Source organism: Amblyraja radiata, chromosome 29 (assembly GCF_010909765.2).
Source record: "Amblyraja radiata isolate CabotCenter1 chromosome 29, sAmbRad1.1.pri, whole genome shotgun sequence".
NCBI lineage: Eukaryota > Metazoa > Chordata > Chondrichthyes > Rajiformes > Rajidae > Amblyraja > Amblyraja radiata.
In genome coordinates this window covers 21,094,302-21,108,760 of record NC_045984.1, presented here as the reverse complement: position 1 = coordinate 21,108,760, position 14,459 = coordinate 21,094,302, and the positions used below count along the sequence as shown (strand labels likewise).

General features: G+C 41.6%; 1 protein-coding gene across 1 annotated transcript in view; it reads left to right on the top strand.

Moving 5' to 3' along the window:
- Positions 1-14,459, top strand: part of LOC116989730 (mucin-16-like) — a 47,423-nt gene that overhangs the window by 905 nt on the left and 32,059 nt on the right. The window contains exons 4-14 of the mRNA XM_033047325.1: positions 857-1,026; positions 1,784-1,810; positions 2,504-2,554; positions 3,812-3,838; positions 4,284-4,402; positions 4,497-4,564; positions 5,851-6,020; positions 7,932-7,958; positions 12,514-12,632; positions 12,727-12,794; positions 14,081-14,250. Of these exons, the coding sequence (XP_032903216.1) occupies positions 857-1,026; positions 1,784-1,810; positions 2,504-2,554; positions 3,812-3,838; positions 4,284-4,402; positions 4,497-4,564; positions 5,851-6,020; positions 7,932-7,958; positions 12,514-12,632; positions 12,727-12,794; positions 14,081-14,250 (1,016 nt within the window). The remainder of the gene's footprint in view (positions 1-856; positions 1,027-1,783; positions 1,811-2,503; positions 2,555-3,811; positions 3,839-4,283; positions 4,403-4,496; positions 4,565-5,850; positions 6,021-7,931; positions 7,959-12,513; positions 12,633-12,726; positions 12,795-14,080; positions 14,251-14,459) is intronic.

Here is a 14,459-nt window from a genome sequence, read left to right as displayed (position 1 = left end):
TGGGGCACAGGAGAGGGATGCGGGGTGGGGGCAGTTTGTTGGAGCTTACTTCAAATTGGAAAATTCAAGACACAATGTTGTGCTGTACCTCAGCGGGTCAGGCAAATCTGGATATTATGCCTAGGCAATGTTTTGGGTCGGGCCCTTCTTCAGACCAACAGCAGTAGGTGTGAGAAAGCTGGAAGAGAGGGGGGAAGAGGATGTCAAAATGTGGCAAATGGTTGGTCAAATTCCACTGAAGAAGACAACCAGTTTCGTATAGGGAGAAACCTTAAAGAGGCATTAAATATAAAGCCAGAGGAAGGAAAACTGGTGGAATAGTAGAATGGGGGGTTGGGACCATTGAGAAATGAGTGCACACCCAGGTGTAGCACAGGGAAGGTTGGGGAGAAATGGAAGGTGGCATTTGTAGGTTAATTACGTTAAATTAGAGGATTCATTGTTCGTACTGTTAGGCTCCAAGCTACTCTTCGGAATTTGAGGTGCTGTTCCTCTAGTTTGTGGGATGAAAGCTAAGGACGAGGGGAACTCTATCCTTGTTTCGACTGGATGAGGCGGATGCGAGAGCAGAATTAGATGAGACGTGAGTGAAAGATCCATCTATGACAACCAGTGGTAATCCATGTTTACTCAAGAAAGGGCATATCTCAGATGCCCTAGAATGGGAAGCCCATTCCCATGGGAGTGGGAGCAGATGCGGCGGAGCCGGATAAATTGAGAGTAGGCTTTCTGTGACTATTGCTTCTACCTTTATAATCAGCCACAGCAATGTTTAGCTGTGCTCTTGTTAAGACTGCAAACAACTTTGCACTAAATTCTTTTACACTTATCACAAATGGCTTTTGCTTTTTCGCAGAGCGGAAATGGTTAACAGCTCCAGAGTGACAGCTAATTGTTCATTCCAAAACGTGTCCACCATGGAACCCATCAACCGAGAAAAGGTTTATGATGTATTTAGCGAGAAGACCCATTACATTTCCTCACTGGGGTCATACTTACTGCAAAGCAACAGCCTCTATGTAAACGGTACTTATCAAAATATTCCTCTGTGTTTCTCTTCATATTGTACTTGTGCAATCTACGGTAACTATTGACTTATAGTAACGTTCTTTGGTATTTACATATTTAGATCAGGGACAACCAGGTATGATATCCTATGGGATCTGAGGAAGCAAAATTTAAAATCATTCGCAGACTTGCTCTTCGGAGCCTGCCTTTGCACAAACACACTGCCTCACTGGTATGACCCACTCACAAAAATACTTTCCTCCTGATAAATATTCAAGGAGCAGTCAAAAGAAAATTCCTCCATTAAAAGGTTACATGCATTTTTAGAAGACACAAAGTGCTAGAATATCTCAGCGGGTCAGGCAGCATCACTGGAGAACGTGAAAGGGTGACATTTCAGCCCGAGATCCTTCTTCAGACTGATTGTGAGGTGGGGGGGGGGGGGGAGAAGAAAGCTGTAAGAGAACGGAGGCAATACAAAGCACGTCATTATTAGGTGAACACAGGTGAAGTAGAGTTTTGATTTGGAGAAGGTTGGGCAAAGGCCAGAGACGAAAAAACATAAGGGGTGAGGGAAAAGAATTGAAGAGATGCAAATTCGATGCCATGGGAAGGAATGTAGATGGAGGGCAAGGGGGAGGAGTTTAATAGGTGCAAGCCTAGGTGGGACACAGTGTTGTTGTGGTTGGTGGTTTTTAAAGATTGCCTGAATTGCCTGAATTTAAAGTTCATGCCATTGGATTGGTCCTACATATATTTCCTTGTTTGTTTTCAGATTTCACTGTACAGCCCAATGTCAATGGTGAGTTTGTATCAATTCATCAAACAATTGTCTTACGTTATATTTGTTCTTCTCCATCTGTTGCTTACACTGTGTAGAATTCCTACAGAGTTGATTAGATGTTTTTAAGACTTCTTAGATAAAATGCCTTTCAGAAACCTGTACTTGAAAAACTGTCTTATCAGTGGACCTTGACAAATAATTCCCATGTTGCATCACTGCTTTAAGTTGGAGAGAAACAAACATTAAAATAACCTGAGAAGCAAATTGTTGTGATTTATTTGGCGAAGCATTTTATGACTAGGTCAGCTGTCAAAGAGCGAGATAACAAAAAATAGGCCAATGGACAATAGGTGCAGGAGTAGACCATTCAGCCCTTCGAGCCAGCACCGCCATTCAATGTGATCATGGCTGATCATCCACAATCAGTACCCCGTTCCTACCTTCTCCCCATATCCCCTGACTTCGCTATCTTTAAGAGTCCAATCTAGCTCTCTCTTGAATGTATCCAGAGAACCGGCCTCCACCGCCCTCTGAGGCAGAGATTCAAAAACACACATAACAGGTGTACTTTATAAGATCCAAGAAATGGAACATATCCTTGGAAAATATCCTTGAATTATTTTAGGGCATTTTATGTTTGTATGAATTTTTGATGAATTCATATCTTTTAATAACATTATTCCAATAGTTTTTTTGAAATTTTCTTTACAGAGCCACCAATTGTTCCTGAACAAAATAAACCAGACAATCAAGAGAATCCAGGTAACTCAGCTACATGCTCTGCACACATCAAGTATACGGAGATCTCCAAGTACTAAAAGCATTCATAATTCGCAAAGAACCACAAAATAAAACCAAAACTAGGCTGTACTCCGCCCACTATCACTACAATGTGTCAGGTGGTAAATGATCAGGATTGGATCTCCCAGTATGATATTTTATAGCTTTTATTATAATTGAAGGGAAATTGTGGATGAAGAAGGAAAAGTAGAGGCTTTGTTTCCAAAGGGGAGACATAAGAGATTACAAATGCTGGAAACTGGAGCAAACAACAAAATGCTGGAGGAACTCAGTAAGTCCGGCAACACCTGTGGAAGGAAATAGAAGCGTTGACAGGGCAGGACATGGGCAGGACCTACACAGTGAATGGCAGGGCCCTGGGGAGTGTTATAGACAAGTGTTAGGGACCTAAGAGTGCATCCACATCATTCCTTGAAGGTGGAGCCACAGGTAGATAGGGTGGTCAAAAAGGATTTTGGCACATTGGCCTTCATCAGAGTATTGAGTATAAATGTAGGGAGGTCATGTTGCAGTTATATAAGATGCTGTTGAGGCCCCATTTAGAGTATTGTGTTCAACATGTTTTAGGAAAAATGTTGTCAAGCTGGAATGGGTACAGAGAAAAATTACAAGGATGTTGCCAGGACTCGAGGATTTGAGCTACAGGGAGTGTTTGTGTAGGCTGGGAATCTATTCCTTGGAGCACAAGAGGATGAGGGGGGTCTTATAGAGGTATATAAAAGCATGAGAGAATAGTTTGGTTAGATGCACAGAGTCTCGTGCGCAGATTAGGGGAATCGAGGACATGAGGACATGGGTTTAAGGTGAAAAAATTACTAGGAATCTAAGGGGTAAAATTTTCACACAAAGGTTAGTGGGTGTATGGAACGAGCTGTCAGAAGAGGTAGTTGAGGCAGGGACTATCGCAACGTTTAAAACAAAGTTAGACAGGTACATGGATAGGACTGGTTTGGAGGGATATGGATCAAACGCAGACAGGTGGGTATATTTTAGCTAGATCGTTGACTGGTGTGTGTATAAGTTGGGCCGAAGGGTGTTTCCACGCAGTGTGACTATGTTTCTAAGGCATCCTCACTTACAGGAGGGGTGAAATATGTGTGAATCCAGGTGGAGCACAGGAGGGGGTGGGGTGTCTTTGTTAGAGGTTACTTAAAATTGGAAAATTCAAAGTTTATCCTGTTGGTTGTAAACTACCTATGTTTCATTCTTTGCTTCCAGGTCACACTGTGCAGCCCATCGTCACAGGTGAGTTTGGGTTTCCATTTAATTGTTTCAGGAATCTTTGGTTATTCACTGCATTTATGACACTTCCACCACCCATATTCTACTAGATTATTAGTTGAAACTCGGGAAATTATGCCTTGTCTTTTGTTCACGAATAAAATCTTGATTTAGAAATTAATGCATTGAAATTTTCCTTGTTGATGGAAAGGTTTTTGTTTCTTAACAAAGCAAAAGCTGCATTGGTACCTACTTTTCAGCCTTAAGCTAGGAACACCTCACAAATATTCTCATCTACATCTTGTGCAGAATTTCACTCAAATGTATCAAACAATTGCTTCAGATCACAATTATTCTACTCGATCTGTTGCTTAAGCTGTGTAGAAAACCATAACTGGTAAACTGTTCTTAAACTATTTTTAAATTGTTGTTGTATCAGCGTGCTAAATTGCTCACTATATTTCCACAGTTCCAGCTCCAATCGACTTAACAAATGACATTAATTACAACATGACGTTCATTGTTAGTCTGCCATTTGAAGAAATTAAAAGAAACCCTTCAGAAACATCAACCATCTTTGCAGTTGAGGTGAGAAAGTTGTACAAGATAGTTTTCTGCTGATATATTACTTCATCGTTCCCTTTTTTTCTCATTCTAACACAATTTTTCTTACTGTCGTCAGATCATAGCCCTGTTCGAAAACAGCATAATCAATGCAACATTTTTAACATGTGTTGTAGAATCATTCAGGTAACTCACAGTCAATTTCCTATCAATTATGAAAATTGCATTCCTTTAATTTCCAAGTGTTCTCACACAGTGTTTCCAATATGCAAACACGATAATCTCATAAACACATTTCCTGCAAATATCGTTGCAGAGTCAATATACATTCTTATATACTCATAGGTGAGAGTCCAGGTAAGGCATAGGAGAGGGAGGCAGGAAGGGGGCGGTTTGTTGGAGCTTACTTAAAATTGGAAAATTCAAGACACAATGTTGTGCAGTACCTCAGTGGGTCAGGCAGCAAATCTGGACATTATGGCTCGCCATTGTTTTGGGTCTGCCCCTTCTTCAGACATATTGCAGTAGGTGTGAGAAAGCTGGAAGAGAGGTGGGAAGAGAATGTCGAAATGTGGCAAGTGATAGGAGTATACAGATGAATGGGGTTTGGCAAATGGTTGGTCAAATTCCACTGAAGATGACAACTAGTTTCTTATAGGGAGAAACCTTAAAGAGGCATTAAATATAAAGCTAGATGAAGGAAAACTGGTGGAATAGGAGAATGGGGGGTTGGGACCATTGAGAAATGAGTGCACACCTAGGTGTAGCACAGGGAAGGTTGGGGAGAAAGGGAAGGTGGCATTTGTAGGTTAGTTACGTTAATTTGGAGGATTCATTGTTCATACTGTTAGGCTCTAAGCTAATCTTTGGAATTTGAGGTGCTGTTCCTCTAGTTGGAGTGTGGCCTCACTCTGGCAATGGATGAGGCCCAGGACAGACTGGTCGGTAAGGGAATGGGAAGGGGAGATAAAATGTTATAAAACTGGGAGATCCAGTAGGCCTTGGTCGACACTGCACGTGTTCAGCTAAATGGTCACCTAGACTGTGCTTGGTCTTGCCAACGTAAATGAGCCCACATCAGGAGCACCAAATGCAATAGATGAGGTTCAAGACAGGTGGGATGAAAGCATAGGACGAGGGGAACTCTGTCCTTGTTTCGTCTGGACGATGCGGATGCGAGAGCAGAATTAGATGAGACGTGAGTGAAAGATCCATCAATGACAATCAGTGGTAATCCATGTTTACTCAAGAAAGGGCATATCTCAGATGCCCTAGAATGGGAAGCCCATTCCCATGGGAGTTGGAGCAGATGCGGCAGAGACGGACAAATTGAGAGTCGGCTTTCTGTGACTATTGCTTCTACCCTTATAATCAGCCACAGCAATGTTTAGCTGTGCTCTTGCTAAGACATGCAAACAACTTTGCTCTAAATTATTTTGCACTTATCACAAATGGCTTTTGCTTTTTCGCAGAGCGGAAATGGTTAACAGCTCCAGAGTGACAGCTAATTGTTCATTCCAAAACGTGTCCACCATGGAACCCATCAACCGAGAAAAGGTTTATGCTGTATTTAGCGAGAAGACCAATGGCATTTCCTCACTGGGGCCATACTTACTGCAAAGCTACAGCCTCTATGTAAACGGTACTTATCAAAATATTCCTCGGTGTTTCTCTTCATATTGTACTTGTGCAATCTACGGTAACTATTGATTTATAGTAACGTTCTTAGGTATTTACATATTTAGATCAGTGACAACCAGGTATGATATCCTATGGGTTCTGAGGAAGCAACATTTAAAATCATTCGCAGACTTGCTCTTCGGAGCCTGCCTTTGCACAAACACACTGCCTCACTGGTATGACCCACTCACAAAAAAACTTTCCTCCTGATAAATATTCAAGGAGCAGTCAAAAATACCCTCCTCCATTAAAAGGTTACATGCACTTTTAGAAGACCCAAAGTGCTAGCGTAACTCAGCGGGTCAGGCAGCATCACTGGAGAATGTGAATGGGTGACATTTCAGCCCGAGATCCTTCTTCAGACTGATTGTGAGGTGGTGGGGGGGAGGGGGGAGAAGAAAGCTGGAAGAGAGCGGAGGCAGTACAAAGCACGTCATTATTAGGTGAACACAGGTGAAGTAGAGTTTTGATTCGCAGAAGGTTGGACAAAGGCCAGAGACGAAAAAACATAAGGGGTGAGGGAAAAGAATTGAAGAGATGCAAATTTGATGCCGGGGAAGGAATGTAGATGGAGAGCAAGGGGGTGGATTTTAATAGGTGCGAGCCCACAGGACACAGTGTTGTTGTGGTTGGTCGTTTTTAAAGATTGCCTAAATTGTCTGAATTTAAAGTTCATGCCATTGGATTGGTCCTACATATATTTCGTTGTTTGTTTTCAGATTTCACTGTACAGCCCTATGTCCATGGTGAGTTTGTATCAATTCATCAAACAATGTCTCACGTTACATTTGTTCTTCTCCATCTGTTGCTTAAACTGTGTAGAATTCCTACAGAGTTGAATAGCTGTTTTTATGACTTCTTAGATCAAATGCCTTTTAGACACCAGCACTTGAAAAACTGTCTTACCAGTGGGCCTTGACTAATAATTCCCATGTTGCACCACTGCTTTCAGTTAGAGAGAAACAAACATTAAAATGACCTGAGAAGCAAATTGTTGTGATTTATTTGGCGAAGTATTTTATGACTAGGTCAGCTGTCAAAGAGCGAGATAACAAAAAATAGGTCAATAGACAATAGGTGCAGGAGTAGGCCATTCAGCCCTTCGAGCCAGCACCGCCATTCAATGTGATCATGGCTGATTATCCACAATCAGTACCCCGTTCCTGCCTTCTCCCCATATCCCCTGACTCCGCTATCTTTAAGAGCCCAATCTAGCTCTCTCTTGAAAGTATCCAGAGAACCGGCCTCCACCGCCCTCTGAGGCAGAGAGTCAAAACACACATAACAGGTGTACTTTATAAGATCCAAGAAATGGAACATATCCTTTGAAAATATCCTTGAATTCTTTTAGAGCATTTGATGTTTGTATGAATTTTTGATGAATTCATAACTTTTAATAACATTATTCCAATAGTTTTTTTGAAATTTTCTTTACAGAGCCACCTGTAACTGAACAAAGTAATCTAAACAATCAAGAGAATCCAGGTAACTCAGCTACATGCTCTGCGCACATCTAGTATAAGGAGATCTCCAGGTACTAAAAGTAACTATCGCAACGTTTAAAACAAAGTTAGACAGGCACATGGATAGGACTGGTTTGGAGGGATATGGATCAAACGCAGACAGGTGGGTATACTTTAGCTAGGACGTTGACTGGTGTGTGCTTAAGTTGGGCCGAAGGGCGTTTCCACGCAGTATGCCTATGATTCTAAGGCATCGTCACTAACAGGAGGGGTGAAATATGAGTGAATCCAGGTGGGGCACAGAAGGGGGGGAGGGGTGGGGTGTCTTTGTTGAAGGTTACTTAAAATTGGAAAATTCAAAGTTCATCCTGTTGGTTGTAAACTACCTATGTTTCTTTCTTTGCTTCCAGGTCACACTGTGCAGCCCATCGTCACGGGTGAGTTTGGGTTTCCATTTAATTGTTTCAGGAATCTTTGGATATTCACTGCATTTATGACACTTCCACCACCCATATTCTACTAGATTATCAGTTGAAACTCTGGAAATTATGCCTTGTCTTTTGTTCACGAATACAATCTTGATTGAGAAGTGAATGAATTGAAAATTTCCTTGCTGATGGCAAGGTTTTTGTTTCTTAACAAAGCAAAAGCTGCATTGGTACCTACTTTTCAGCCTTAAGCTAGGAACAACTCACAAATATTCTCATCTACATCTCGTGCAGAATTTCACTCAAATGTATCAAACAATTGCTTCAGATCACAATTATGCTACTCGATCTGTTGCTTAAGCTGTGTAGAAAACCATAACTGGGAAACTGTTCTTAAACTATTTTTAAATTGTTGTAGTATCAGCGTGCCAAATTGCTCACTATATTTCCACAGCTCCAGCTCCAATCGACTTAACAAATGACATTAATTACAACATGACGTTCATTGTTAGTCTGCCAATTGAAGAAATTAAAAGAAACCCTTCAGAAACATCAACCATCTTTGCAGTTGAGGTGAGAACGTTGTACAAGATAGTTTTCTGCTGATATATTACTTCATCGTTCCCTTTTTTTCTCATTCTAACACAATTTTTCTTACTGTCCTCAGATCATAGCCCTGTTCGAAAACAGCATAATCAATGCAACATTCTTAACATGTGTTGTAGAATCATTTAGGTAACTCACAGTCAATTTCCTATCAATTATGAAAATTGTATTCCTTTAATTTCCAATTGTTCTCGCACAGTGTTTCCAATTTGCAAACACGATAATCTCATAAACACATTTCCTGCAAATATCGTTGCAGATTCAATATACATTCTTATATACTCATAGGTGAGAATCCAGGTAAGGCATAGGAGATGGAGGCAGGAAGGGGGCGGTTTGTTGGAGCTTACTTAAAATTGGAAAATTCAAGACACAATGTTGTGCAGTATCTCAGTGGGTCAGGCAGCAAATCTGGACATTATGGCTCGGCAATGTTTTGGGTCTGCCCCTTCTTCAGACAAATTGCAGTAGGTGTGAGAAAGCTGGAAGAGAGGTGGGAAGAGAATGTCGAAATGTGGCAAGTGATAGGAGTATACAGATGAGGGGGGTTTGGCAAATGGTTGGTCAAATTCCACTGAAGAAGACAACTAGTTTCTTATAGGGAGAAACCTTATAGAGGCATTCAATATAAAGCTAGACGAAGGAAAACTGGTGGAATAGGAGAATGGGGGGTTGGGACCATTGAGAAATGAGTGCACACCTAGGTGTAGCACAGGGAAGGTTGGGGAGAAAGGGAAGGTGGCATTTGTAGGTTAGTTACGTTAATTTGGAGGATTCATTGTTCATACTGTTAGGCTCTAAGCTAATCTTTGGAATTTGAGGTGCTGTTCCTCTAGTTGGAGTGTGGCCTCACTCTGGCAATGGATGAGGCCCAGGACAGACTGGTCGGTAAGGGAATGGGAAGGGGAGATAAAATGTTATAAAACTGGGAGATCCAGTAGGCCTTGGTCGACACTGCACGTGTTCAGCTAAATGGTCACCTAGACTATGCTTGGTCTTGCCAACGTAAATGAGCCCACATCAGGAGCACCAAATGCAATAGATGAGGTTCAAGACTGGTGGGATGAAAGCATAGGACGAGGGGAACTCTGTCCTTGTTTCGTCTGGATGATGCGGATGCGAGAGCAGAATTAGATGAGACGTGAGTGAAAGATCCATCAATGACAATCAGTGGTAATCCATGTTTACTCAAGAAAGGGCATATCTCAGATGCCCTAGAATGGGAAGCCCATTCCCATGGGAGTGGGAGCAGATGCGGCAGAGACGGACAAATTGAGAGTCGGCTTTCTGTGACTATTGCTTCTACCCTTATAATCAGCCACAGCAATGTTTAGCTGTGCTCTTGCTAAGACATGCAAACAACTTTGCTCTAAATTATTTTGCACTTATCACAAATGGCTTTTGCTTTTTCGCAGAGCGGAAATGGTTAACAGCTCCAGAGTGACAGCTAATTGTTCATTCCAAAACGTGTCCACCATGGAACCCATCAACCGAGAAAAGGTTTATGCTGTATTTAGCGAGAAGACCAATGGCATTTCCTCACTGGGGCCATACTTACTGCAAAGCAACAGCCTCTATGTAAACGGTACTTATCAAAATATTCCTCGGTGTTTCTCTTCATATTGTACTTGTGCAATCTACGGTAACTATTGATTTATAGTAACGTTCTTAGGTATTTACATATTTAGATCAGTGACAACCAGGTATGATATCCTATGGGTTCTGAGGAAGCAACATTTAAAATCATTCGCAGACTTGCTCTTCGGAGCCTGCCTTTGCACAAACACACTGCCTCACTGGTATGACCCACTCACAAAAAAACTTTCCTCCTGATAAATATTCAAGGAGCAGTCAAAAATACCCTCCTCCATTAAAAGGTTACATGCACTTTTAGAAGACCCAAAGTGCTAGCGTAACTCAGCTGGTCAGGCAGCATCACTGGAGAATGTGAATGGGTGACATTTCAGCCCGAGATCCTTCTTCAGACTGATTGTGAGGTGGTGGGGGGGAGGGGGGAGAAGAAAGCTGGAAGAGAGCGGAGGCAGTACAAAGCACGTCATTATTAGGTGAACACAGGTGAAGTAGAGTTTTGATTCGCAGAAGGTTGGACAAAGGCCAGAGACGAAAAAACATAAGGGGTGAGGGAAAAGAATTGAAGAGATGCAAATTTGATGCCGGGGAAGGAATGTAGATGGAGGGCAAGGGGGAGGAGTTTAATAGGTGCGAGCCCACAGGACACAGTGTTGTTGTGGTTGGTCGTTTTTAAAGATTGCCTAAATTGTCTGAATTTAAAGTTCATGCCATTGGATTGGTCCTACATATATTTCGTTGTTTGTTTTCAGATTTCACTGTACAGCCCTATGTCCATGGTGAGTTTGTATCAATTCATCAAACAATGTCTCACGTTACATTTGTTCTTCTCCATCTGTTGCTTAAACTGTGTAGAATTCCTACAGAGTTGAATAGCTGTTTTTATGACTTCTTAGATCAAATGCCTTTTAGACATCAGCACTTGAAAAACTGTCTTACCAGTGGGCCTTGACTAATAATTCCCATGTTGCACCACTGCTTTCAGTTAGAGAGAAACAAACATTAAAATGACCTGAGAAGCAAATTGTTGTGATTTATTTGGCGAAGTATTTTATGACTAGGTCAGCTGTCAAAGAGCGAGATAACAAAAAATAGGTCAATAGACAATAGGTGCAGGAGTAGGCCATTCAGCCCTTCGAGCCAGCACCGCCATTCAATGTGATCATGGCTGATTATCCACAATCAGTACCCCGTTCCTGCCTTCTCCCCATATCCCCTGACCGCTATCTTTAAGAGCCCAATGTAGCTCTCTCTTGAAAGTATCCAGAGAACCGGCCTCCACCGCCCTCTGAGGCAGAGAGTCAAAACACACATAACAGGTGTACTTTATAAGATCCAAGAAATGGAACATATCCTTGGAAAATATCCTTGAATTCTTTTAGAGCATTTGATGTTTGTATGAATTTTTGATGAATTCATAACTTTTAATAACATTATTCCAATAGTTTTTTTGAAATTTTCTTTACAGAGCCACCTGTAACTGAACAAAGTAATCCAAACAATCAAGTGAATCCAGGTAACTCAGCTACATGCTCTGCGCACATCTAGTATAAGGAGATCTCCAAGTACTAAAAGGGACTATCGCAACGTTTAAAACAAAGCTAGACAGGTACATGGATAGGACTGGTTTGGAGGGATATGGATCAAACGCAGAAAGGTGGGTATACTTTAGCTAGGACGTTGACTGGTGTGTGCTTAAGTTGGGCCGAAGGGCGTTTCCACACAGTATGCCTATGATTCTAAGGCATCGTCACTAACAGGAGGGGTGAAATATGAGTGAATCCAGGTGGGGCACAGGAGGGGTGGGGTGTCTTTGTTGGAGGTTACTTAAAATTGGAAAATTCAAAGTTCATCCTGTTGGTTGTAAACTACCTATGTTTCTTCCTTTGCTTCCAGGTTACACTGTGCAGCCCACCGTCACGGGTGAGTTTGGGTTTCCATTTAATTGTTTCAGGAATCTTTGGATATTCACTGCATTTATGACACTTTCACCACCCACATTCTACTAGATTATCAGTTGAAACTCTGGAAATTATGCCTTGTCTTTTGTTCACGAATACAATCTTGATTGAGAAATGAATGAATTGAAAATTTCCTTGCTGATGGCAAGGTTTTTGTTTCTTAACAAAGCAAAAGCTGCATTGGTACCTACTTTTCAGCCTTAAGCTAGGAACACCTCACAAATATTCTCATCTACATCTCGTGCAGAATTTCACTCAAATGTATCAAACAATTGCTTCAGATCACAATTATTCTACTCGATCTGTTGCTTCAGCTGTGTAGAAAACCACAACTGGGAAACTATTCTTAAACTATTTTTAAATTGTTGTAGTATCAGCGTGTTAAATTGCTCACTATATTTCCACAGTTCCAGCTCCAATCGACTTAACGAATGACATTAATTACAACATGACGTTCATTGTTAGTCTTCCAATTGAAGAAATTCAAAGAAACCCTTCAGAAACATCAACCATCTTTGCAGTTGAGGTGAGAACGTTGTACAAGATAGTTTTCTGCTGATATATTACTTCATCGTTCCCTTTTTTTCTCATTCTAACACAATTTTTCTTACTGTCCTCAGATCATAGCCCTGTTCGAAAACAGCATAATCAATGCAACATTCTTAACATGTGTTGTAGAATCATTCAGGTAACTCACAGTCAATTTCCTATCAATTATGAAAATCGCATTCCTTTAATTTCCAATTGTTCTCGCACAGTGTTTCCAATTTGCAAACACGATAATCTCATAAACACATTTCCTGCAAATATCGTTGCAGAATCAATATACATTCTTATATACTCATAGGTGAGAGTCCAGGTAAGGCATAGGAGATGGAGGCAGGAAGGGGGCGGTTTCTTGGAGCTTACTTAAAATTGGAAAATTCAAGACACAATGTTGTGCAGTACGTCAGTGGGTCAGGCAGCAAATCTGGACATTATGGCTCGGCAATGTTTTGGGTCTGCCCCTTCTTCAGACATATTGCAGTAGGTGTGAGAAAGCTGGAAGAGAGGTGGGAAGAGAATGTCGAAATGTGGCAAGTGATAGGAGTATACAGATGAGGGGGGTTTGGCAAATGGTTGGTCAAATTCCACTGAAGAAGACAACTAGTTTCTTATAGGGAGAAACCTTAAAGAGGCATTAAATATAAAGCTAGACGAAGGAAAACTGGTGGAATAGGAGAATGGGGGGTTGGGACCATTGAGAAATGAGTGCACACCTAGGTGTAGCACAGGGAAGGTTGGGGAGAAAGGGAAGGTGGCATTTGTAGGTTAGTTACGTTAATTTGGAGGATTCATTGTTCATACTGTTAGGCTCTAAGCTAATCTTTGGAATTTGAGGTGCTGTTCCTCTAGTTGGAGTGTGGCCTCACTCTGGCAATGGATGAGGCCCAGGACAGACTGGTCGGTAAGGGAATGGGAAGGGGAGATAAAATGTTATAAAACTGGGAGATCCAGTAGGCCTTGGTCGACACTGCACGTGTTCAGCTAAATGGTCACCTAGACTATGATTGGTCTTGCCAACGTAAATGAGCCCACATCAGGAGCACCAAATGCAATAGATGAGGTTCAAGACTGGTGGGATGAAAGCTAAGGACGAGGGGAACTCTGTCCTTGTTTCGTCTGGATGATGCGGATGCGAGAGCAGAATTAGATGAGACGTGAGTGAAAGATCTATCAATGACAACCAGTGGTAATCCATGTTTACTCAAGAAAGGGCATATCTCAGATGCCCTAGAATGGGAAGCCCATTCCCATGGGAGTGGGAGCAGATGCGGCGGTGACGGACAAATTGAGAGTCGGCTTTCTGTGACTATTGCTTCTACCCTTATAATCAGCCACAGCAATGTTTAGCTGTGCTCTTGCTATGACATGCAAACAACTTTGCTCTAAATTATTTTGCACTTATCACAAATGGCTTTTGCTTTTTCGCAGAGCGGAAATGGTTAACAGCTCCAGAGTGACAGCTAATTGTTCATTCCAAAACGTGTCCACCATGGAACCCATCAACCGAGAAAAGGTTTATGCTGTATTTAGCGAGAAGACCAATGGCATTTCCTCACTGGGGCCATACTTACTGCAAAGCTACAGCCTCTATGTAAACGGTACTTATCAAAATATTCCTCGGTGTTTCTCTTCATATTGTACTTGTGCAATCTACGGTAACTATTGATTTATAGTAACGTTCTTTGGTATTTACATATTTAGATCAGGGACAACCAGGTATGATATCCTATGGGATCTGAGGAAGCAACATTTAAAATCATTCGCAGACTTGCTCTTCGGAGCCTGCCTTTGCACAAACACACTGCCT